A 24,427-nucleotide genomic window follows, 5' to 3' on the forward strand; every position below is an offset into this window, starting at 1 on the left:
AAAACCACCCCAAAATTACATGTTTTGAGGGAAAGCATGAAGTAATAGAAGGGAGACGTGTTTCTTTGAATCTCAGTGGTACTACTTTGTATGGGACAATTACTTAACTTTTCTAAGACTGTTTCCTTATCTGTAAATTGGTGATAACATTATCCGTAACATAGGATTTTTGTGAGAACGAATAAGAACAGATCTGAAAGCAACTAGTCGAGTTTCTGGCACATAATATGTAAATATGGTCACTTTCCTTCTTTCTGAAAATTGTACTTTAATGAGAAGATGCAGGTACATCTTTTAAAACAAGAACTTGTTTATGATGTTCACTTTCTACAGGCACTTTTAAAAAGCCACACTGCCACCAATCACTCATGAACAGATATTTCTAGACCAGTATGGTTATCTCCTCAATAAAAGGAAGTGAAAGGAGAACCTCAATAGTTTAATCATTATCTATAATTTATCCACTCCTTATCCAAATTTATGGAAACAACTTACAAAGGCATTTAGGTATATTATTTGTTCTAATAGTAACATGATTCCTACTTAGGATTAAAAGAAACCTTAGAAGAGAACAGGTTCAAAGACGCTTAAATCTTGACTCTCAAATAGATATTTATATACCTATATGATTCTAATGTGATCTTTTGACCAGTAGGACAAATGTTTGATAATTTGCTTATGTAAAAATACAATTCAATCAACAAATATTTGAAATAAGATATCAAAGTAGCTATGTATCAACCAAATTAAATAACTGCCATTTCTAAGACTCTTCCTATGATGAAAAAGAAGTAAAATGTCTACTAAAGTTTTCTTTAAAACCGTTTTGACTAGCAGTCTTATAATTTTAAGAGGTATGAAGGAACTTGAAAGACCAGAGAGAAAGACAGCAACAACAAAACACAGAACACAGGGTCTATCCCTGCCATGGTTCTCCGGGGTTTCCCAACCAAAAAAGGCGGCCATTTATGTCCCTATATGTTGGAGTCTAATTGTCCATATAACCTCCTACATGCCAACTTCTGAGGTTAAAGTTTACATGGATTCCAAGACAAATCTAAGTATTAGGGAAAGACTCACAGGTTGAAGGAATGAAGAGTGAGGAGAAGAGGGAATCATCTTTGAGACCAAGGGCTATGACTTGGTTAAGGGTAGTATCTTCTAATTGAAAGAGAGCACACGGGTCTCAATGGAAAGGCTCCCTGCAATGAATTCTTTAAGGATAACAACTACTGCCATTCTACCTATGCTTTAATCAAGAGGCCAAAGCTATTTTTGGAGGAATAATGTGCCTATCTTACCATCAGTTTCATTAAATAGTTAAAATTTTATTTTATTAGGAAATTGATAAGTGGCTACCAGTTCTTCATTATAAAGAATAACTCTCAGATCATTGAAAGGAAATGCTAATTTGGCTACTTAGGTCCTAAAATATTTATTATTTTTTAAAGTTTTTAAACTGCTTTCTCACATTAGTAACAAGATATACATTTGCCAGGATTTTGATAAGTAAAACCCTACAATCTAATTAACTATAATTCAACACATAAAAAAATACTACTTTAAATAATACATCTGGTCTAAGAAATACTAATAATGATTTTTAAATCATTAATAATGATTTTTACTAGTTTTTATCTCCCTTAAAGAAAAAAAGTATGGTTTGTTAATTTTCCATGTGAAAAAAAAACAGGGAAAACAAGTAATTTCTGTAAATAAATTCTAATTTAGTGGGATAACTGTCCAGTAGAATACACTGAAATCCCAATATGAGGTTGTCAAATTTATGAAAGTTAACACTTTAAAACAATTTATATTAAGTGCTGAAAAGGGATGCTAATTCCATGAAAAGGTGATTAATACTGACCAGAAAAGTTTAATTCCTGCTATGGAAACAGCTCTACTTGCCCAAGAAGCAGACTGGTTATAAATGATATCTTTTGTTTGAGTAATTACAATTCTGGTACCCAAATTATACACCCTTCACATTATTTGTCACAGCATGAAAGTATATGATCAAGTGATTTTAAAAGTACAACATTATGAAATAATTTCTGCAAGGAATCTCAAGGTAGTCTCCTTTTCGGATTGGTACTCATAAAAGAAATAAAGCTCATTCTAGTGATTTTTATCATCTGATTTAAAATATAATATTGAGGGGAATTTATGAAAGCATTTTGCATTTATGTCCTTTTTACTTAAGAGAATTGTGTAGCACATGATCTTATAAGTTTCCTCTACATTATTATCCAGATTCAGCCAAAAAATTGATTTAGATATCATTGGTCTTGATTGGATATTATTTTCACATATTCCATCAGTAAATTCACCCCCCTAAGCCTTCTTTATTTCTCCAGCAATACTGAGTTGATGTAAGAAAGGAAAAGAATTCTTTCTAGACTTCCTTAACTAAATACTCCTGGCATTGAGGGTAGAAGGTATGGTTGGCTGTATATTGTTTTGTGAGAGCCATTCTGTAGCCCGATCAATATTTCTAGCATTCTTTTCTGGTAAAAGGTGAACTTCAATCTTTATCTCCCCTTTATACATGGGAGACGTATGTATATGTCCCATAGACACATACATGTCCATTTCCATGGCTTATGGTAGCTTCGCTTAAACACACACACACACACACACACCTCTATGACCTTGCCTTCTTCCCTTTAGCGTACTTTTCAAAGCTAGCCCCTTCACGTTGCAATCAAGGTGGATATCCTCTCCAATATCTTGAGGGACCTTATACTACTAATTATTCTCTTCATCTCTTTAATCGTCAACCTCTCTCTCTCATTTTATTGACTTTCCCTTCAACCAAAAATCATCTCACTTCTTTCACATCTGAAAAATCTTTGTCTTTGTCTCCCTGTAGAAACTACCCTTTCTTTCTGAGACACAAAGCTTGAAACAGCCATATTCACTTTCTATTGTTCTCAATCAGTCACAGCCTGGCTTCTGCTCTCATCCCTCGAAAGAAACTCTGCTGGCAGTGATTACCAATGATCTCTATGTTGCCAAATCCAATGAACACTTTATAGTCCTCACCACACTGGATTTCGCTGCCTTAACGTTGTTTATCACTCCCTCCTTTTTGAAATGTTTAATTTTCTTGATTTTGTTATTACTACTTGTGTAGAAAAAAGTTAACATTGCAGGCCTGACTGCTATCCTTTGAAAGGTCTGCTTATAAGGCTGACTCTAGGCTGGTGTCAGGGAACTTTCAGAGGGTTCCCCCACCCTAACCGGTATGACTGGCTCACTGGACCTAAGCTGTGCTAACAAGCTAACAAGCGGTGTCGTTTATACTGAACACCTATTTTTCTTCTGGAAGTCTGGAATTTTGGCACAGGCTATGCAGAGGGTGCCTGTATGACCAACCCCCAGTAAAAACTCTGGGCACCAAGTCTCTTATGAGCTTTCCTGGTACACGACATTTTATACATGTCACAACTCATTGATGGGAGAATTAAGCCTATCCTGTGTGACTCCACTGGGAAAAGATTCTTGGAAGCTTGAGCCTAGTTTCCTCTGGACTTTGGTCCATATGCCTTTTCTCTTTGCTGGTTTTGCTTTGTTTTCTTTCTCTGTAATAATTCATGGCCATAGCATGACTAGATGCTGAGCTCTCTGAGTCCTCCTAGTGAATCACTGACTCTGGAGGTGGTCTTGGGGATCCCCAACCCACACAGAAATCTCCTACCTCTCTGACTATTCCTTCTTCCACAAGAAGCCTGCAGACTCTTCTTAAATATTAATGTTCCCTGGGGTTTCAACCTCAGTCCACTACTCTATTCACTGAACCAATCCCCCTGTGCAAACTTATTTACCTCATGATTTTTTTTTATGTGCTAATAACTTCCAGATCTATATTTTTAAGACTAAACTCTTCTTCAGGCTTCAGATTCCTAAATCCAATGGACTGCTGAACTTCTGCATAGGCATCTCAAACTCAACGTGTCCAAAATAAACCTACCATCATTTCCTATCTTCAGCAATCTGTTCTGTACTCCCTTGCTCCCCATCATCTATTTTCTCTGCTCCTCCTATTTCACTATCTCAGTTAATGGCAACAATAGCATGCAATCTCCCAAGCCAGATAGTTGGGAATCAATCCTACCTCTCCGTCAACCTAAAGGTCCATCTTCAAATACTACTCATTCTTCCTCCTAAATATTTATTAAATCCTTTCCTCCTTCTTCATCCCAACTGGCATTGCTCTAGTTTCAGACCTCTCACAACTCACCTAAACTACTGCAATATCTCCTGACTGATCCTCCCACCTCTGATCTTGCCCTACCCAAATCTATTTCTATCTTCCACAGAGCGGCCATAGTAAGGTACTTAAAAATCAAGTTGGACCATGTCATTCCGTTACTTATAACCTTTCAATGGCTTCCTATCATTGTTATGTATAAGGCTCTCTAGTAACACTGAAGAACTTATAAGTCCCTTAAAGCACATTGTGGTTTCAGTTCTGCACCCTTGCTCATGCTATTCTCTGTCTGTGGAACATTTTTCCATGGATTCTTCCCTGGTTAACATTCAGCCCAGCTAATGGGTGCAGAAAGCTTCTGTAAGAATTTATTTCTCAGAAAGGTTAAATGCCCATCTTTTGTACTTGCCTAGCACATTGTTAACTGCTATCAAGGCAGTTAACACTTAAAACATTACATTATCTTACTGCAAGTCCTCCTCACTGAGATTGTAAATTGAGAAGGGATTTTCAGTACCTTATTCATCTTTGATAAGAAGCGCCTAGAGCTAGGCACATAGTAAGCCAGTGTTTGAGAAATACATCAGTTTCACTAGAACTGACAACACTTTCAAGGCATGAAGTATTGTACAAATGTAGGTTAGTATGTTAATAGAATGAAAGAGAACACTTGAAATTAAGAATCTGCATAGTTCTTCGGAGAACTCTCAAGTCATTACATAAAAAGAACAACTTAACTTCTTTTATTAATGTAAGTGCCTTCTATGTGTAGGCCTTCTATTCAATATTTACCTAACCATCACAAAAAGCTTTGTGAAGTGAATATTATAATATTAAGTTTTCAAATGAAGAAACTGAGGCAAGTAAGTGTCAAAATGGAATTCAAACCCAAACCCAGTCGACTCCAAATTCTGTTATTTTTCACGATGTTATGCAGTCTTAGTTAAGAATTAAAGTCAAACTAAATTTGATTACCTCATCTTCACAGATATCAGTCTTTTTTCCTTTTTTGTCTTCTTTATCTTCTTCATCTTCCTCATCCTCATCAGCTTGGTCATCACTGTCATCGTCATCATCATCATCATCATCACTGTCTCCTCCCTTCCTTCTTCGCTTGCGTCCTGGAGTGGGTGTGCCCAATGGATGCTGTTCTTCTCCAAGATCAATGCCACCTGAAGTGTCTCTTTTGCCTGTTTTCTTAGCATGAATGATTCTGAGCCTTTTAACATGAAAAAATGATGAGATGGAAGAAAAGGCTTCTCTCTGTACTTTTTAAGAGCATAATGTAAATTTTACGTAAAAATACCTATGGTATTTCTCTCAGAGTAAGCAATAAATCAATGACAATAAAAATTAGAATTAAGGAAATTTAAGAAATATGTTTCTAGAAATTACAGAACATATTAACTTTCAAGAGTTATTCTGGATATCTCATTGAAATTAGAACACATTTAAAAAAATAAAATTTAGAAAACTGAAAAGATTAACTCTACCAATGGCCAAGTGATAATGCCTGATCCCATACTATCAGACTGAATAAATTTCAATTCAAATTACCACAGAGAAACTATCCTCTTAACATAGAAGTTGAATAATTTCAGTATTGTATTTCCTGGCAGGAAGCTAATTAAGTTTTAATGCTGAATACATTTGGGTATGTTAGACTCTCTGTAAAAGCAAACTTTAATCAGAAAGCAATTAAGAAAAAAAGTGGTAGTTCCAAACAGATTCTATTTATGACAAAAGTAACCTGATAGCAACAACAATCTTAGAAAATGTGATTGCTTGACTTCTTTGAAAGAAAAAAGATAAACTGACTTTGTTTAAGTTTGAAGCACATGAGCTCAATGAATCTCATTATATCTTTTGTCCACTGTAAAATCTGGCCCTGAGTTTTATTAATTTTCTATCCCGTCTTAATTAAGCTTTACCTTTTCTAATTCTTAGACAAAATAAAGTTTAAATTCTATCTTCACAATTCATGTTTCACTGGGGCACTTGTACCATATATTAATCTTAATAAAATAGGACTTACTTGCGAAGTTTACCTTCTACCACCCATTTATCTCTCCTCAAGTTTGACATATAATCAATGTTCTTGTCTATTTCACTGCCAATGCAAAAATTTATTAGAAGACATAAATTAATCCAATATGCAATACATTAATTTGGTAAGCAAATTGATGTAGTTTTTTGGTAAGTAAAAATGATGACTGCCAATGACAGCAAAAACAAATGAAAAATTATATTAATACAGTAGCACAGCTAAAAGATATATAGAAAGGTAAAGGACCAAAAGTAACATAATTAAAATCTGTAAAATAATGAACAGCAAGAACAAGATGAACATGGATGTGTTCACCAAATCTTGAAATACTAGAGCAGAGAACTTACTTTGACTCTTAAATTAGATCAGATACTTTTTTTTAAAGCATGAATTAATATGTCAATAAAGTAATAATATTAAGGTTGTATTAGCACATAATGAAATGAAAAGTAACTGGATAATTCTATGAATGGCTACTAAGGAAAATCAGGTAGTCATCTATCGTTGAAAGATGTCAAGGAAAGAAAAATTCTGGATTCTTGCAACAGCGCTGAATTCTGGTGCCATAGCAAGAAAAAATATTTTTTACATTTTGTATGTAAATAATTAACAAAATTGTTAAATAAACAAAACAGATCACAAAACTATATATAGTATGATCCAAATTTTCTTTTCAGTAGACTGCAAAGAAGCACATTAGAATATTATTAGTAGTAGTCATCTCTGAATGGTGAGATTAAGTGTAAATTTCATGTTTTTCTTTGTGCTACTCCATCGCTTTGAAATTTCCATAAGTAATTCGTATTACTTTGTGGTTAGACAAATTCCAAACAGAGAAGAATAAGCAGAAAAGTCTGGGCATCTGCATACCTCACCACACTCTTGCTGCAGGCCAGTTCATTGATCAGGAAAGCCAGGACTGAGGCTTTCTGTGCTGGAGTGTGAGCCTGAAAAGCTTTAGTCTTCAGGCTTTCCGTAAGCTCAGTTTGTCCACAGTGGGCTTCCATAAAAATCTGCAAAATCTCGGAAACATTGTCTCTATTCACACCAACGTTCAGCAAATGTTCTCCAAGAGATGTTTTGGCCTATAAAAGTTTGGCATTTTTATCAGTATTGATTGTACCCATTCATAACATAAAAACAATAAGATTTAAAAATATTGGTAGCATACAATCTAGATATTACTTATAAGGGCTTTATTCACAGTTTTGATGAAGTGAAGATAAAAATAGGCAACAGATGATAGACAAGTATTCAAGTACTTGTAATCTTCCTATTCCTTCTTCAAACCCTTGGTTAAAACTTAGGCGGGGAGAAGACTATATAAATTCATGGGTAGAAATCGTTTGTCATACCTTCTTTGGCTATGGAAAGTATCTCAAGCTTTTCCAGGCATCATCTAGACATTCTATCAGTAGTGGTAGTGGGGTGGGAGGGAGGTTCAAGAACACTATTTTTCTGTTTTCTGCTCTATGGTGTTATGGGTTTTATTGCCTGGTATACTGAATGAATAGGGAGATGGAGGAAAAAGTAACAGGTGGGCCTGAAAGCTTCTCTCTGTATAATACTATCTATTATTATCTATAATATTATCTACTATCTCTATAATATTATCTATGCTGGTCTGTAGATGCTTTGGTTAGCTTCAGTTACTCAGTGATTCAGAGAGAACACAGGATAATTTCAGAAGGCACACACGAGTTCTAATTGCTTTATGAATTATGAATTCTCTCTTTTGCTGAATATCACTTGAGTATTTCCTTAAATCAACTTGGTTTTTGCTGAAAGCTAGAGGCAAAGAGAGTAATTTGGGAAAGCTCTACATTCCTCAGGCTTTATGAACCAGGTTTTTCTAGGTTTGTACTGATTATAACCTGAAGCAAATCTACGTTTAACTTTGTGAGATGTGATGTGGAAAAATATGGATCAGTCCATAGGGTCTTCTGCTAACACGCTAAAGCCAGCTATCAATGCACTGATAGTACAAATTAAAAAAAAATTTATATATATATTTTTTACCTTGTATCCTGTAATTAGACCTGGATCACACACAGCAGCTGACAGGAGCCTCACAAGCAAGTCTTGCACTTCACCCATGCTGTCCCCTATATTTAGCAATCCCTCTTGAAGAACACTCAGGTTTGGAACATCAATATTCACATCAAAGCCCAAAACTTTACCAAAGTTTCGTAAGAACTGCACCACCATGAGACAGTCTGAAAATGTACTTCCAGAGAGAACAAGTCCTGGAATACGAGGCAACTCTGGCAAAGGCTGAAAATAAAATTAAACAAAAAATAACTTAAAAAATCATGATTTTATATCTTCTGAAGTAGAATAAGTTGCTGCCTTTCTCTTGCATTGTACCAGTGGTTTTCCCTCTGGTTTGTAAATTCCCTGGGGGCATTTCTTCAACCCCATGGTACTAAGCATAGGATCTTGAATGCAAGTAATCATCAATAAATTTTGGTTGAAGTCAATACAAACTTAGACCTCTGCAAAAGGGAACACTAATTTTAATTAACACATAGTGATAAAAGATGTGTTATATAATATCAGCAAAAGTTAGACAACATAAGAAGCAAACATTTCAAAAGTACTTTACCATGGATATACTTAGCAGGTTATGTGCACTGATTTCTTCTAATGATGGAGTCTGATTTATACTTCACAGTCTTTTGGTAGCTCAGAAATTAACAGTATATATCTGTGGGCTCTATGGTTGGAGAGAGTGGCACCACCTTTGGCTAATGAATGCAGATAAGTTCCTAAGTCCACATGACTAGAACCCATGACCCTACCAAGAACCTAATTATACTACAACTAACAGTCTCTAGGTTTCCTGTGGGCAGCAAAATATTGAGTTTCAGTATTAAAATTAGTAAGCTGCCTATTTTGCTCCTTCTCAAATATGCTCACATATTAACATTTTAATGACTAAACTGTACTATCAGTTGTCATGGACATTTAAAAATTAAATAAATAGATAATCTAAATTAAAAACATTTTTGTCCATGAATGGGATTCAATAGCAGTACCTTAAATTTTGATTGGGAAAAAATATGACTTGTAAATACTTCTACTTATCTGAATTGGTCCTTGTTAAAAAGAAATCCCTTCATCCTTTACTTACTGAAATAACTAACCAAAGACTTTTTCTACTAATATTATGTGGAAACATAGAACTATGGATAATAGCTGATACCACACAAATCTTCTATGTTCCATTTAAAAACCTTTTAATTCTGAGTCTTCTTTTTTCCTGAACCATATCAGACAAATACATGTCCATATGATTCTAAAAATTTATATAACAAAGCTAACAAAAGTAAGATTTAAAACGGACTTAAATATTTGACATAGTGCATATGGATTTAAATGAAAATAAAAGATGCAAGAATATAAAGCTCACTTAGGATTAAAAACAATTTGCTCACTAGGAGCTTATTAAATGTGTGAACTACCTATATATCCACTCAGTGCTTAGGAAATTTTTACCATCCTACTGAGTAAAACTAGTATGCATATTTTCATTTTTATTTAAGAGCATTTATGCTAAGTAAATAGAATATTAATAAAATTAAATCCCCATTAGGGTATTAAAAATTTGCTTTAAACACTTTAGAAAAGAGCTGACATACATCAAGAGTCAATCATTATTTGTATATCAGATGACTATGGCATGTAAGTAAATATAGATGCTATTGACCAAGTATAATAATATATTATGGAGACAGTGTTATAGGGATGATATGCATTATTGATAATAATTTTCTAGAAATACTATCTTCTTAACTATAGTCAAACACAATTCATTTCTACTCATAAGTATGTGAAGTCATGCCCAGTTACCAAGATTATTTTGGTTTTTTGAAATTTCTACTTTTATGTATTTTAGCAACATTACATGTCTGTGAAGCATGATGGAAGAGAAAACACACATGAAGTACTTAGGTTGGATACATATTTTTGGCTTTCAAAATGATAAAGAGTATGGAGTCGGGAGTTTAACAAATTGGGGCTTGAATCCAAGTTGCCCCTTATTGGCTGTGTAATCTTGGGCAAGTTCTTCAATCTCTTGTGTCTCAGTTTTCTCATTTGTAAATGGGCATAAATACTGGTTCCATGGGATTGTGGTGAGGATTAAATGAGAGAATTCATATATAGTACTTGGCACAGTCCCTGGGATGTAGTAAACATACTCAATAAAAGTTAGCTGACATTACTAAAGCACTGAAGGAGGTTATAGATTATGAATCCTAATTTATGTAAATATCACTGGGGATGTGGGGAAGAATTAGATCTTACTGTACCTAAATGCCTGGGAAGAACCAAATGAAACATAGAAATCTTATCTACTTCTATAATTCATCTTTGTAGACTTCTGCAGTATTTTTACTTCACTTAAAAAGGTTTGTAGTGCTCCACTCATATATTAAGAACTGCCATTATCAGCACGGGAGCTCTAGAGAGGTTTATTGGCCATCCAGGAGAGGCAGATTGATCTAGACTTGAAAATCCACTGCTCTAGATAAAAATGAAAAGCTTTCATAATGGCCGCTCTGGCAACAAAATCAGGTGAAAACGCAGGAAAAATTAAATTTATTAATGAAATGGCTTACAAGATAAATTACCTTTTGGTCTGCTAAGCACATGTCTTCATTAGGCTTCTTTAGTTCCTTTGCCATTTCTAATTCTAGTCTTCGTTGCTCTAGTTTACGCTCTTTATTTAATCTTTTCTCATCACGTTTTTCTTGCTTCAATCGTTCTTTTTCCTTAAAAAGAAAATCATGTCCACATATTCTCTTTAATCATTAAGTGTTTGAAAAACCTTCAGTTAAAATTTAAAAAGTGATCAAAGTGTTGTTATTTCTATGAACAGAATTCTCTTAGGAGGTTTAGGAATAGACTTGGAATTACCTAGAAACAATGACTTATTTTGCTTTTCAAGTGTTTTCATTCTTTGAATTTCAAAATAATCTTATAACTATAGATAGAAAGATAGATAGACAGATTAATGTTAGATTCAACCCAGATTATTCCAATATTCAAAAATTATTCAATCCTTTCCCAGGTATGAGAATAAAATACTTACTAATATAAGCATGTATACAAAATGCACATAGGCAACTATGTATTTATGAAATAAAGTTAACAGTATTAACACAAATTTTTGTGTAGGTCCAGGAAGGAAGGGAGAATTTTACAGCAGGTAAGTGGAAGCAGTATGTTTGAATTTGCAAAAGCAGTTCTTTCAAAGTGAATTAACTAGTATTAAGATAGCAACTGTGATGAAATAAAGGTTTTATTTACCACTATAAACAACACTTAAGAGAATGTAAAATGGGTTCTGAAGGCAATTCCAAAAGCATTCAAAAAATATTTGGGGTAATGGCAAGAATATGGAAATAATCATCCTGTCTCCCTGTTGTAGGGGATGACATTCTGTTGGAAGAAGTCAAAAGACTTTCTATAATAATATCGGTGTCATTACTTTGTCATCCCTCAAATACAATTCTTACTTAGAGAAGAAATAACAGTAGGATCATCAGGCAATTCTGACCTACTACTTCTCACATTTGACACATTAATGATGGATTTACTTTTGTAAGGCTGATCATGTCTCTTCCTTGATTAAAAATCTTTCAGTTTTCTTTATTTTTATCAAAATAAAGTTCAACACCTTACTTTTGAATTCAGAACTCTTCTTTTCCAACATTATCTCCCACTTTTATATTCTATGTAGATTTAGTCAAACTATTTGCTATTCCTGATGAACATCTCTTGTTCCCTTACCTCCTTATATTGGTGAACTCCAATCAGGAAGGTCATTACTCCCATCTTGTATATCTAAATCCCAATTAAACACTACCACCTCCTCCCTATTACCAATTTCTCTTAATTCTCATAGCTCTTACCTATAATTTTAAATTAGCACTCATGGCTTCCTAAACTATATTAGCATTTTTGCCCAAATTCTAAGCATTTCTATTTCAATTACCACTGGTAAGACAGCACAATGTTGTAGGAGGGCATGCCAAAGTGGAGACAGAGAGGAGTGGAGAAGGGTATTCCAGGGAGAGAGTTGAGAATGCATGGTGTGTTTGAGAAACTACTAGTAGTCCAAGACTAGAATGTAGGTTGCAGGTTGAGTAATTGCTGAATATTATGATACAGAGCCAGAGGCCAGGGCATGAGGGCCTTTTTATATGATATGCTCAATTTACTGCTCATTTTTATTTTGCCTCTAAATTTCTGGGTTACTGATTCATGCAGACATTTGGGAGGGAAATAAGGAAGTTATATTATGAGATTATTGATATACAGAAAGATCTACAATTAATCTTATCAATTATAAATTAAAAGAAGTTTCAAGAGGGTCTAATGACATGAAACAGACACAGTTAACATGTAACATTCCCACAATGCAGTATAAATTTTCAAATCAAATTATCATTGGTAGAACAATTTTTTTCCAGAATTGGACTTTCAATTTTTAAACATATGAAATGTTGCTCTAAAAACTCTTCCAAAGAAGAGAAGACAACTTTTTTGTTTTTTACCAGAATAATGAATTGCAATTGTCAATAGAAAAAACATATTAAATGTCTCTTATAGATTTCAAAGTAGTTGGTGTAAATTTTTCTACTATATAGAACTAACCTAGAATTCTTAATAATGTTCATAATAGTAGTTATAAATATAATAATTGAGACTACTGTAATACTCACTAAAAACTGTTGAAAGTTACCATTTCTTTTCAAAAACAGAGAAAGAACCTTTGTGACACTAATGCTCTTTTCACTGTGCCAACTTCACATTGGTGGCATTCTAGACGTACATACACACTTCAATGATATGTAGACAATTAGTTAGAGTGCATTTAATGCCATGACATAACTATGGCTTATATTCTTGAATATCATTTTTAGCTAATGATATGCAATATTTTTTCCCCAATTAAAAAAGCATGGTTATAATATGGAATGGAATGTAAAAGTGACATCAGTTTTTAGGATAAAATAGAGATTTCCAAGAAATCTTAGAAATTTGTAGGATCTTTATTACTTAAAGACGGGCATCCATTTTTGTCTACTATTAGGGATACTTCAAAGGAAAAATTGAGTTTTTAAATTTACTGAATTTAAATTAATTGTATAGGACTAATTAAATTCTGTGGTTCTGGTACAAGATGACTCTTGAAGAACCAGAGCTTCTAGGGTCCCCTCCACAATCAACTAATATTTAAAATGGCACATAAAGACAGTCACAATCTAGCCCCATAGAAGTTCTGGTCTTGTATCATGATTCTCAGTGCATTTCCCACGCTCTAGTCACATTGCGTGATATACCTGTGTTGAGAAGACAGTGTAACCAGTTTAAGGCATTGCTTGGATGATGATGATGGTGGAGGAGTAGGAGGAGAAAGAGGAGCCTGAGGGGCAGAGGGAGGGAGGAGAAGGAGGGAAGGAGGAGGAGGAGAAGCAACAAAGCCAAGACAGGTGTGTATACAAGGTTAAAACTGACTGACATCCTCTTTGCCTCCTCCTCCTCCCCGCCCCCATAGGTGTTTAGTTACAACCCTGCACCTGTGTATATGTTATCCTCTCTGCCTGGAATGCACAGCTCCTCCTCCCCTACACAGCAATAAAGTAGTTCCCATAACTACTTCAGGCATTTTAATAGTTTTCTTTTTGAGCGCCCATATAACTTATTACAGCATTTATTGCATTGTGTGATAATTATTTATTTAAAGTTGATCTCTCCCACTTTAGTATGAGCTTCTATTAGGTCAAAGGAACAAACTCTTTACCTGTTTCTTAATGAACTTACTCAATTCCCAGCAGTCTAACCTGCCAGACACTTCAAGAAAGTTTTTAACGATTTTAACGATTTTATCTTTCTCTCCGACTCTCAAGCCTGTATCAGTTCAACTTTCCTCTCCCACTGGTTTAATATTGTTATTATTTCTGACATATAATAGTTATATGACTCTAATGGACATATTCGGTGTGCCTTAGCATATAAAAATTATTTAAGCATTTATTAATCTGCTGAATGATTAAGTCTCCAAACGCCACATGAAGATAGGCTAACATATTTATTAATCATTACACATATTCAATAGCCAATTTTCTCACTACCTTTTATATTTTATACTGTGAACAAACATAATTGATATCTTCTATTTTCAGGTATACACAAACTTTGTATCCAAAAGTGCCATTCAATACATTTATTAATAATATTCAGGTTATATTTAGGCATTAAAAAATATATAAAATATATTTCTCACATCTACTCCAATATTATTAATTTCTTAACCATTTTAATTGCATTTGTTGTGATCTGATGTGCTTGCAAATAGACTTCCCCTGTATCAAAATTAAATAGACTTTTTATTATCTGACAATTTTCCCAGAAACTGAAGTTTAAAGTGGCATGCTTCTTCAGGCCAAATTTGAAGATGTTGAAATTTCTGTAGTATTCTCTCTTCTAGACTTCGTATACTGTTTGAAAGAGCAACATATTCCTCACTTGTCACCTATGCTTTTCTTGACAAATTAAGTTGCCATGTTTAATCCTACATCTAATTTCTATAATATTATATTTAGTTGCTATGTCAAATATTAGCATTTCACAATGGAACTTTCTGATTTTGCAAGGTTAGTTCACAACAGATCTTTGACCCACCAGAGATAAGACTTACTAAACCTGTCGTAATATGAAAAGAACGTTAAAACATATTTTACATTAATATTGGTCGAACTTCAGGGCAATAATTTAGACTTCCTACAAATGACTACAAAACATAGCGCACGCCTATACTTTAGATTGACTCTAAATAATTCCAAGCCAGTTAGTATGCCTCCTCCCAGTTGTTTTTGGCCTTCATTCCCCCTACTCCCACAGTTTTCTAGATGCAGAAATTCTTAAATAAATATGGATTCTTGGAATATAAGTTGTTTATAATAAAATATCTTTTTATCATTTTTATTACAGAAATAGAATTTTTTGTATCAAAATACTACAAATATGTTAGTTAAGAAGTCATTTAAATTTCATTTCAAAGTTGAAATTTCTTTTGACAGCCAATGCATTAAATCCAGATTATCTTAAACAGCCCAAAATACTTACGGTGAAAATATAAAACCCAGTTTTTTACTCACATAAAAAAGATTATTTTAGGGACTCCAAAGCATAAATTAAAGTATTTCCAGAAATCCATAGCACAATAACAAATGTATGAAATAAATTTATTTTATTTTAGAATTATAGAAGTTTAAAAACCAAACAATAAATGTGGTAGAACGACCTGTTATTGTAAAGTTTTACAACTTATCAGAGTGCAAAACTGGCCATTTTTAAGAGACCATGTTGCAAAGACGCCTATGTTTTCTGAATTTTACGATTCTACTGGGTCTCTTACATGTTTGTTCTGGGCATAATTAGGAGAATACATTTCTTTTGACAGCAGCTTGTACTTACATTTCAGAGACATAAATATAATTTAAGAGACACAGGTTTACCTCAGGGTGCAGGAAGAATAGAAGTGTTAGATAAGATTAATACATCGGTCCTTTTATAGAAGACAGATATAAAGAATAAAAATGATACTGTTTTAGGGTCACATATTGAGTATGAGTAGAACAATCAGGATAATTTTTCTTAAAGGTCCTGTTTTTACATTTAAGATATTATGAAAATTTGGTTTAAACAAATAAAAAAGTTACGAATCACATGATTAAGAATTCCTTATATTTTATATTTTTAATTAAAATCATATTTTATTTATATTTTATAGGTATAAAATATTTAGAAATAAAACCTCCCAGTTATCACATTTGGTTAAAATCCACTGAAGTATTGCACAGAACTCTGTCCTGACTTTACATTAAGTATCTTTAAATACGTATAGAATAGCTACTGTACAAATGTCTCCGAAATTAAAATCCAAACTGTTAATAATTCTTGAGTCAGAGATTTTAATATATTTACATTAAATTGATAACAATTCTTTCCAAAATCTACTTTGTCACATGATACTTAATATTTTATTGTATAGATAATATAAAATCATTTTGTTTTTAAAGAAAATTTAATTTTAAAACTGAAATAAAGTACATTATAAGTACACTGTTTAAGTACGATACATGAGTATGTCATGTAAGTATATTTACTATGTCTTCAACTGAAAAATAGGTTTGCTTAAACAAAACTGTCTATATGTGCAATTCTACTTTTCATTTTTCACTAATGATTAATATAAACATAAGATTATAAAATATTCTCATGACTTGAATCACTGGGGGAGGGGTTATGCATCTTTTCTGCTTTCAAATTGTTTATTAGATGACTTCTGAAATCTAAACTACTCTCTACTATTTTATGGTTTTATCTCTCAAAGTGCTGACACAGTCACTCTGTGATAGATGCATGTTTAACAACCTTTTGTAGTTTATTGATCCTTGGGGAGACATACAAAAGACTGCTATGGTTACTATGGGTGATTATTCAGTTAATATGAGTAAAGTGATTATAAATTTGTGACTGGTACAGTTTGAAGTTTTTAGAAATGAAACGAGATTTTTGAGCTACTTTGTCACTTTGTTTAAAATAAGCTAAGTTTCCAGGGAATAGGAATAATGAAAGCAGATGTATTTCATATTACTTGAATTACACTAGGAAATAAACCTTCTTTATTCATGAGGCTAAAGACTATTCCTTCTACATTATGTTATGAAAATATTTATGAACCATGATGATATACTAATGATCCTTTAAAATTAATATGATAATAATAAGGTAATTTACATAAGTCTGAATATTCTTACCAATCACAGTATATAAAGGAAAAACTATAGAAATTAGATATCTAAATTAGAGAACCAATATAAATTTTGGATTTTTTTATATTGAGTTATACTAAATCAAAAAGTAAGATCAGTGTAGTGTACACAGAGAAACATAGAGGTGGTGTTTCTGTTACCTTCTTACTTTGACGGATATGGGGAGTTTCTTGGAATAATTTCAGATGTTACAGGAGACTTTTAATTAACAATGTGAAAGCAATTTATTTTTTTAACCTCATAATTCTTTAAACATTATTCATAACATTTGAATTTTTATCCTATTTTTCTTTCTTCACAATTTAATAATTAAATGTAAAGGTGTTAAAGTTTAGAATCAACTGTCACACGTAGGCCAATTCAGAATTTTGAGTTGGCCATGCTTAAGTATCATATGGTCTTAACTTCACAATAAAGTTTGCTCTTTTAATAGTTAATAACAGAAACAAATGACAGATTAGGCTATTAGGAGGTATTAGGAGGCAGAACTTGAAGTCAAGATACGCCCATTGTTGGCATTAAACTAGTTACATCTTGTACATGTCAAGTAATAATGAGGAAATGGACAAGCATATTTAGGAATATTTTGTTAATATTCACTGGAGGCATAAGTTTATGTAAAAGATTTTGTAAAAGTTTGGATCATTGCAAAAAAACGTGCCTAGTTACTGCTTAACGGTTTACATTGTAAAGTTTTCTCTCTCTGATCTGATAGAATGTGTCTTTAATATTCTTTCTGTTTTTCCCACAGTATCTGATTTAATGCTGTGTACACAATAGCAGTTTAAGAAATTTAAAAAATACTTAGTTGATCACAGATCTATAGGTACCATTCAACAGAGGAACACAATTTAAAATCAGAATAACTGGTAAAATTATCTAGTCCTGTTCACAGGTCTACATTTATCAGAGGATAACATTTTTTTTTAAAGATTGGCACCTGAGCTAACATGTGTTGCCAATCTTCCTCTTTTTTTCTTCTTCTTCTTCTCCCCAAAGCGCCCCCAGTACACAGTTGCACATTCTAGTTGCAGGTCCTTCTGGTGGTTGTGCTATGTGGCACACCGCCTCAGCACGGCCCCAAGAGTGGTGCCATGTCCACACCCAGGATCCGAACTGGTGAAACCCTGGGCCGCCAAAGCGGAGTATGCGAATTTAACCACTCAGCCACGGGGTGGGTCCCAACAGTATTTTAAGAACTCAGTTTTACCTATGGGATTCTCTCAAACATTCTAATAAGGGATTATTTGTGACATATGTTATTGTTATTTTTAAATAATAGTTCCTTCAATGTTTAACTTTAAAAAAAGAAAGCCACCTAAAGTAAAATAAAATACAAAGATTTCATAATTATTATATAAAGATAACTATGTAGACAGAAAACATAATGATATACTCATTCTTCAATGATTTTGTTTTATCCTCAGTTTGTTTTCTTAGCACTTTAACTGTCACTTTCATTTTAACCCTATCATTCATTCAACTCCCATTTTCTTCTTTTTTAGATTGGCACCTGAGCTAACATCTGTTGCCTATCTTCTTCTTCTTCTTCTTCTCCCTGAAGCCCCCCAGTACATAGTTGTATATTCTAGTTTTAGGTACTTCTAGTTGTGCTATGTGGGACACCTGCCTCATCATGGCATGATAAATGATGCTAGGTCCACGCCCAGGATCTGAACCGGTGAAACCCTGGGCCACAAAAGGGGAGCATGCGCACTTAACCACTTGGCCATGGGGCAGCCCTCAACTCCAATTTTCTAAGCACCTACTGTATACTTGACTTCTAACCAAGGCAGTGGTGATACAAAGGTATATAAGGTGGACAAGATTACTGTCCTCATAGATCTCACATTTGGGGAGGAGATAGACCATAAACAAGTATAAAATAAATAAGATGATGGAATGGAGTTGCAGAGGTGAGGTATAAGAAAAGGCAAAATTGGGTGTTCTGGGAAGGTCTCTTTGACAAGTTAACATTAGATCTATGAGTGAATAACAAATAAGAACCACTTGAATATTTGATGGAAGAACTGCAACAGTAAAAACCTTTTGTTTAGGAATAATAAAAAGACAAAAATGACTGGAGTATAGGACATAAGGGACAAATGTATGAGGTAAAGTTGGAGTGGTAGGCAGAGATCAGAGCATGTGGGACTGGTATGTCATGGTGAGGAATCTGGACTTTATTACAGTTGCAATGAGAAGCCACTGGATGGTGTTAAGATGTAATCCGGCTTACTTTCTGAAAGATCACTCTGGCTGCTCTGTGGAGAATGCATAGGGAGTGCTGAGGAAAGCAAGGATGAAAGCAGGGAAATCAGGTTCTATAAGTTATTACGTTATGTATATATGCACATTGCTGGGAGCCGTCAGCCTACAAGTTAAGCCTCTGCCTTGTGACACGGTCCGGGAGAGAGAGGAGGGGACACACGGCGACCCTCAAGGGATTCTACCAGGTTGCCCCTGCAACAAGTCTCCCTGGTACTTCTGACTTTCCTGCTTCTGCTCACTCTGTTCTGCACCTGGGGTTATTTCAGGGGAAGTCAGCCCAGCCCTGGGAATGAGAATGATACATTGCAATATTCTAGGGAAAGTTCTGGGGAAAAACATCTTCTAGGGAAAGAACATTTTGACCCATCCTTTGGTCGGGTGGAGCGATAGGAGTGGAGAGGGAACAAAGAAATCTGTGGCCCCCACAGATCTCTCTGGGAGGACAGTGGTTGCCACGGCCCATTGAGTCAGGAGGCCGCTGGGGGTAGCCTCCTTGAAGTAAAGAATTATAGAAGCTTGACTCCCCCCGGGCCTACACACAATCAATTGCTCTTAGGACTATTGTCTACCTTGCAATCAATTGCTCTTAGGACTATTGTCTACCTTGCAAAAACCCGCTAACGCGAGCCAAAAATATGTACTGGGACTGTTTCATGAAATCATCCTTGCATACCCTGAACCCTATATAAATCATACATATACAAACTAAAGTTAGACTTGGACACCAAACTCCTTGTCTCACTGCCTCCTCCTTCACCGACGCTGTCCATCCCTCAGGAGACCTGGATCCGGCTGGGGCTGGACCCCGGCAGCACATATTTACTTTTTGTTTGTTTGTTTGTTTAATATTTTGGCATGGTTGCCTTGACACTTCTTTTCTAAATACTTCTGCTTGATGTGGGCAGCCCTAGCAAGAACTTGTATTGCTCCAGTATAGGTGGGTTAATTTCCCTTTAGATCCTTCTCACTTTATCTGGTACTTGGTTTTATACTTGTAAGCACTTCAGATTGAAGGGAGAATATTCTACACACTATTCACGTTTCTTTCTTCGGAGGATGAAGGCAGCTAGGAGAGGGAGAGCTGTACCTGGTTTCTCATATTCCTTTCCACGTTTTATTGGAAGCACTGTACTGATTGACTCTATCTAGTCAAGGGCATATCATTTTCCTATGAAAGGTGCTCTTAGGCTTTGATTCCTGGAAGATTTAATTTTAATTATCTTCATTTATCCTGGGCTGCTACTTTCCACTCAACCTCAACCTTACCCACCTCTCTTCAGCACTTTTCCTACTCTCCTCCCAGGCCACCGGGGCAAACATGGAAAACCAACAGAAGACGTCGTGTCTTTTGGGTCTTTTGGGTACCTCTTAACCCAGGCATTCTCTCCCTCAGATGGTCTTATCCTTACATTTCTCTTGCGTCTCCCCTTCTGCTAAATCCTAGTATGTCTGAAGATAATGCTTTGGGTTATTTTCATTATTCCGCTTTCCTTAGCTTTCCTCCTTGCCAAGAAAAATCACAACAAGCCCTGTTTCTTTTCAGTCCTTCTGGTAAGAAAAATACTTGGTAGGGAAGAACTTATCTCTTGAGGGATTTTCCAGGTTTTTTCCTGAGTTACTCCCTCAGTTCCTATCTCTCCAGATTAGAGGAAATAAGGTTGAGCTTTCAGAATTTTAATTAATCCTCTGCCCTATTCATTCTACCACCCATACTGCTTTCAGAAGGGAAGAGAGAGAGCAGCCATGCCAATTCCTGGAATGTGTTACCTCTCTCTTTTCCTGCCTGTCACTTCTCAGAGATTATGGTCATAAATCCGTGCATAAATTCCATCATTATGTTAGGTGTAGAGGGTGTCAATGGGCCCGGATAATTGACAGGGTAGGGAAAAAAAGACAGTAGGTAAAACGTTAGGGCAAAACTTCTGTAAAGTTTAGGAGAGTCAAAGAAAGTGATTGTTGAAGAGCCTTTAGAGGTGATCTATGTTAGTGGTTCCCAACCCTGACTATGCATCTTGCTAGGCCCCCTCTACACAGCAAACACCTACGTAGCAAAAACAAGGGTAAGCACTATGTGGTGCCAAGCATTGTTCCAAGAACTTTACACATGCACTCACACAGATACACACCCATCTAATCATCACTACAAATCCTATGGGAAAAAATTGAATCACAGAGAAGTTAAATAACTTGCCCAAGGTCATATAGCTGAAAAGTACTGAAACCAGAAGTCAAATCCAGGTAACTTGGTTATAATGCTCAGGTTCCTAAACAACACACATATTGTCTCTACATATCAGAAATCTATAACGTAACTTAAGCCAGAGCTGAGGTCAAAATGCTAAAATACAGGCCTTTCAACTTCTAGACTGTTATTTTCATTAATTCTCACTTATTAAATACTTGGTAATCTTATAATCCTAGGAGGTAGGTATCATTATCTCAATTTCAAAGAAGAAATAGCCTGAAGAGGTAAAGCAAGTTGGTTCAGAGCCAGTATGTGAATCTGAGTCTCTCAAACTCCACAGCCCTGGTTATAATGGCCATACCTCTATTCAAATGTTTTAATGCAGAATGCATTCCTTTGTAACATTTAACTGTTAATTAATTTCTATTAAATTCCAAATAAGCTTATTTTGACTTATTTCAATAATTGTCTTATTTTGAATTATCTGTTAAAAGTTTATCTTAAGAAAAGTACTTAGTACTAATTTTACACGTAGAATGCTAAAGAATAATTCTGATGGCAGAAGTCCACGGCTGGACTGACTTGTTTGAATTAGGACACACAGGACTTGTCTAGGTATGCTGTAACATTAATTTTGTGAAATTCTGGTTACAGTAACGGCTACTTTTATCCAAATGAATGTCATTCATTACATTAAAAAAGATAACTAAAATCTCAGCCAAGGCATACATTGGAATCCTTACATTCTTTTATGTTCTAACACTTAGTTATTGTTTCTAACCTTTGGTTTGCCAGTAAATCATGACAAACCAATACGCTGAAAAATTTATACATAGAAGTGCCAATGCTTTAGGAAAAAATATTAATTTATGACAAGGTAACATTTTTCCAGAAACATATACTTACTTCTGCTTTTTTACGAGCTTCTATAGCTTTCATAAGCATCATATGTTGTCGCCTTCTCTCTCGTTCCTATTAGGCCAGATAAAATTAGGAAAATAACTCAACCACAGTTAATAGCTTGATTTACGAATGAAAAAAACAAAACAAAACAAAACAAAACAAATTCAGTATAGCATGTTTAGCATTTATAGACAAGTCACAGTAAATACTAAATATAAGACAAGAATGGCCAGTCTGTGCATGTTTTAGTTCAGGTTTAGAAAGCAAATACAAGAACAATCAAAAGCAAAAAGGTAAAGCAATGAACATGGAGACAGTGTAAACAGAAGCATACAAGATTTACTCATGGTCAGTTGTGATGCTCCTTCAAAAGCTGGCAGAACAAAAAGCATAATGGTTGGCTGGAACAGGTCAGTTACCTTACATCTGCTATTAGAAAAACCACAAATATGTACTGTAGCCAATTAAACTAGAGGTTGTGGTGTTAAATTTTTAGATCAGGCAGAAATTGATCTATAATCACTTTCACTTCATGGTTTTAGAATTAGTTATTTTTATTTCAAGTACACTATCATTTTGTAAATCCAATAAACCACCAACAAATTAGAAAGTTTTTTAAAGCTATTATACCAATTTAAACTAATTGTGGTTCATATACCAACACCAATGAAATGAGATATTCCTATTTACTGATGTCTGCCACTTGATGCGCTACTTAAAGCCACAAAAGCTGCACCACGGGCTAATAAGTGAAATCTAAAATGCACAGTATGAAAACAAGGTAAGCACTAGCTTACTTTGATAATCTCACTTTATTTTAAAATAAAAAATCTCATAGTTATAATATTTAATTGATTCTTTTCGTTTAAATGTATGTGGTCCCCCCAAAGGGATATTTCTAAAATTATTTCTAAAATTTGTCTATAAAACAAGAATATATTTCATATTCTCTCATCAACCTAACTCAAAATTCCCATTGTATTCAATGGCAGTTTTGCACCTAGAATGATGGGAGAATATGGGTCATAATTGTATCTAATTGTAATGTGACCCAACATTGTGACATCAGTAATGTAAGTTTTTAGACAGCATCTTTATAGAAGGCTTGCACTATTCAATTAAAAATCTTGGAGATGTATCACACTTCTTTATAGACAGACAAGCAGATGTATGCAATGCACTGTGCTGTAAAGCCATGCAGCAGTATGTAATATGACAGCAGCCAGTGCTACACTTTATGCATTGCTATGACAACCATATCACAACCAAATCACAATGCGGTGTTAGATGTACAAAAATAAACATACCCATACCATATCTAGTCTATGCCTCTCCAACTCCTGGTAGAAAGAGTTGGCACAACATTATGAAACAGAAATCACAGAGTCATGAAACCAATTTTTAACCCCCCAAAAGACACCAATACCAAAGCAAGGCAATAAACTCTAAGATGAAGGAAAAACTTAAGCAGGAATTATATTGGAAATTTTTAAGAAAATATTTCGAAGAGTTTCCCCAAAATAGATTTAAGAAAATTACAACATATACATTTCAATAAATTGTATAACTATATGTATACAGACCTGATGCTTCAGAAGAACAGCTTGTTGTCTTCTCATTTCTTTTTCCTTAAAAATAAGAAACTTTTAATATATGATTTGCAGAGAAGATTTAGAATATGCTACAAGTATTAAAAGTTCCTTTTCTGAGATTCTATAGCTTTCCATTAGGCTGAACCACATAAAACGGCAACTACTCAATAACTTTTTACTTATAAAATTGAAGGGGCCAGCCCAGTGGCGCAGTGGTTAAGTGTGCACATTTCGCTTCAGCGGCCCGGGGTTCACCGGTTTGGATCCCTGGTGCGGACATGGCACTGCTCAGCAACCCATGTTGTGGTAGGCATCCCACATATAAAGTAGAGGAAGATGGGCATGGATGTTAGCTCAGGGCCAGTC

At 34.6% G+C, this 24,427-nt stretch overlaps 1 protein-coding gene across 50 annotated transcripts in view; it reads right to left on the reverse strand.

Annotated features, from left to right (window-relative positions):
* The window catches only part of BAZ2B (bromodomain adjacent to zinc finger domain 2B), a 290,353-nt gene that overhangs the window by 51,214 nt on the left and 214,712 nt on the right, over positions 1-24,427 (reverse strand). For 39 of the 50 annotated variants that reach the window (XM_070507912.1, XM_070507921.1, XM_070507936.1 and 36 more), the window contains 8 exons: positions 24,053-24,097; positions 23,777-23,809; positions 22,473-22,538; positions 10,895-11,035; positions 8,280-8,534; positions 7,131-7,345; positions 6,249-6,323; positions 5,189-5,432 (listed from right to left, as the gene is read on the reverse strand). In XM_070507912.1, coding sequence (XP_070364013.1) covers positions 5,189-5,432; positions 6,249-6,323; positions 7,131-7,345; positions 8,280-8,534; positions 10,895-11,035; positions 22,473-22,538; positions 23,777-23,809; positions 24,053-24,097 — 1,074 coding nt within the window. The remainder of the gene's footprint in view (positions 1-5,188; positions 5,433-6,248; positions 6,324-7,130; positions 7,346-8,279; positions 8,535-10,894; positions 11,036-22,472; positions 22,539-23,776; positions 23,810-24,052; positions 24,098-24,427) is intronic. The other 11 variants (XM_070507924.1, XM_070507902.1, XM_070507935.1 and 8 more) reach the window with 2 other exon arrangements.

Source organism: Equus asinus, chromosome 4 (assembly GCF_041296235.1).
Source record: "Equus asinus isolate D_3611 breed Donkey chromosome 4, EquAss-T2T_v2, whole genome shotgun sequence".
In the NCBI taxonomy this organism is placed as follows: Eukaryota; Metazoa; Chordata; class Mammalia; order Perissodactyla; family Equidae; genus Equus; species Equus asinus.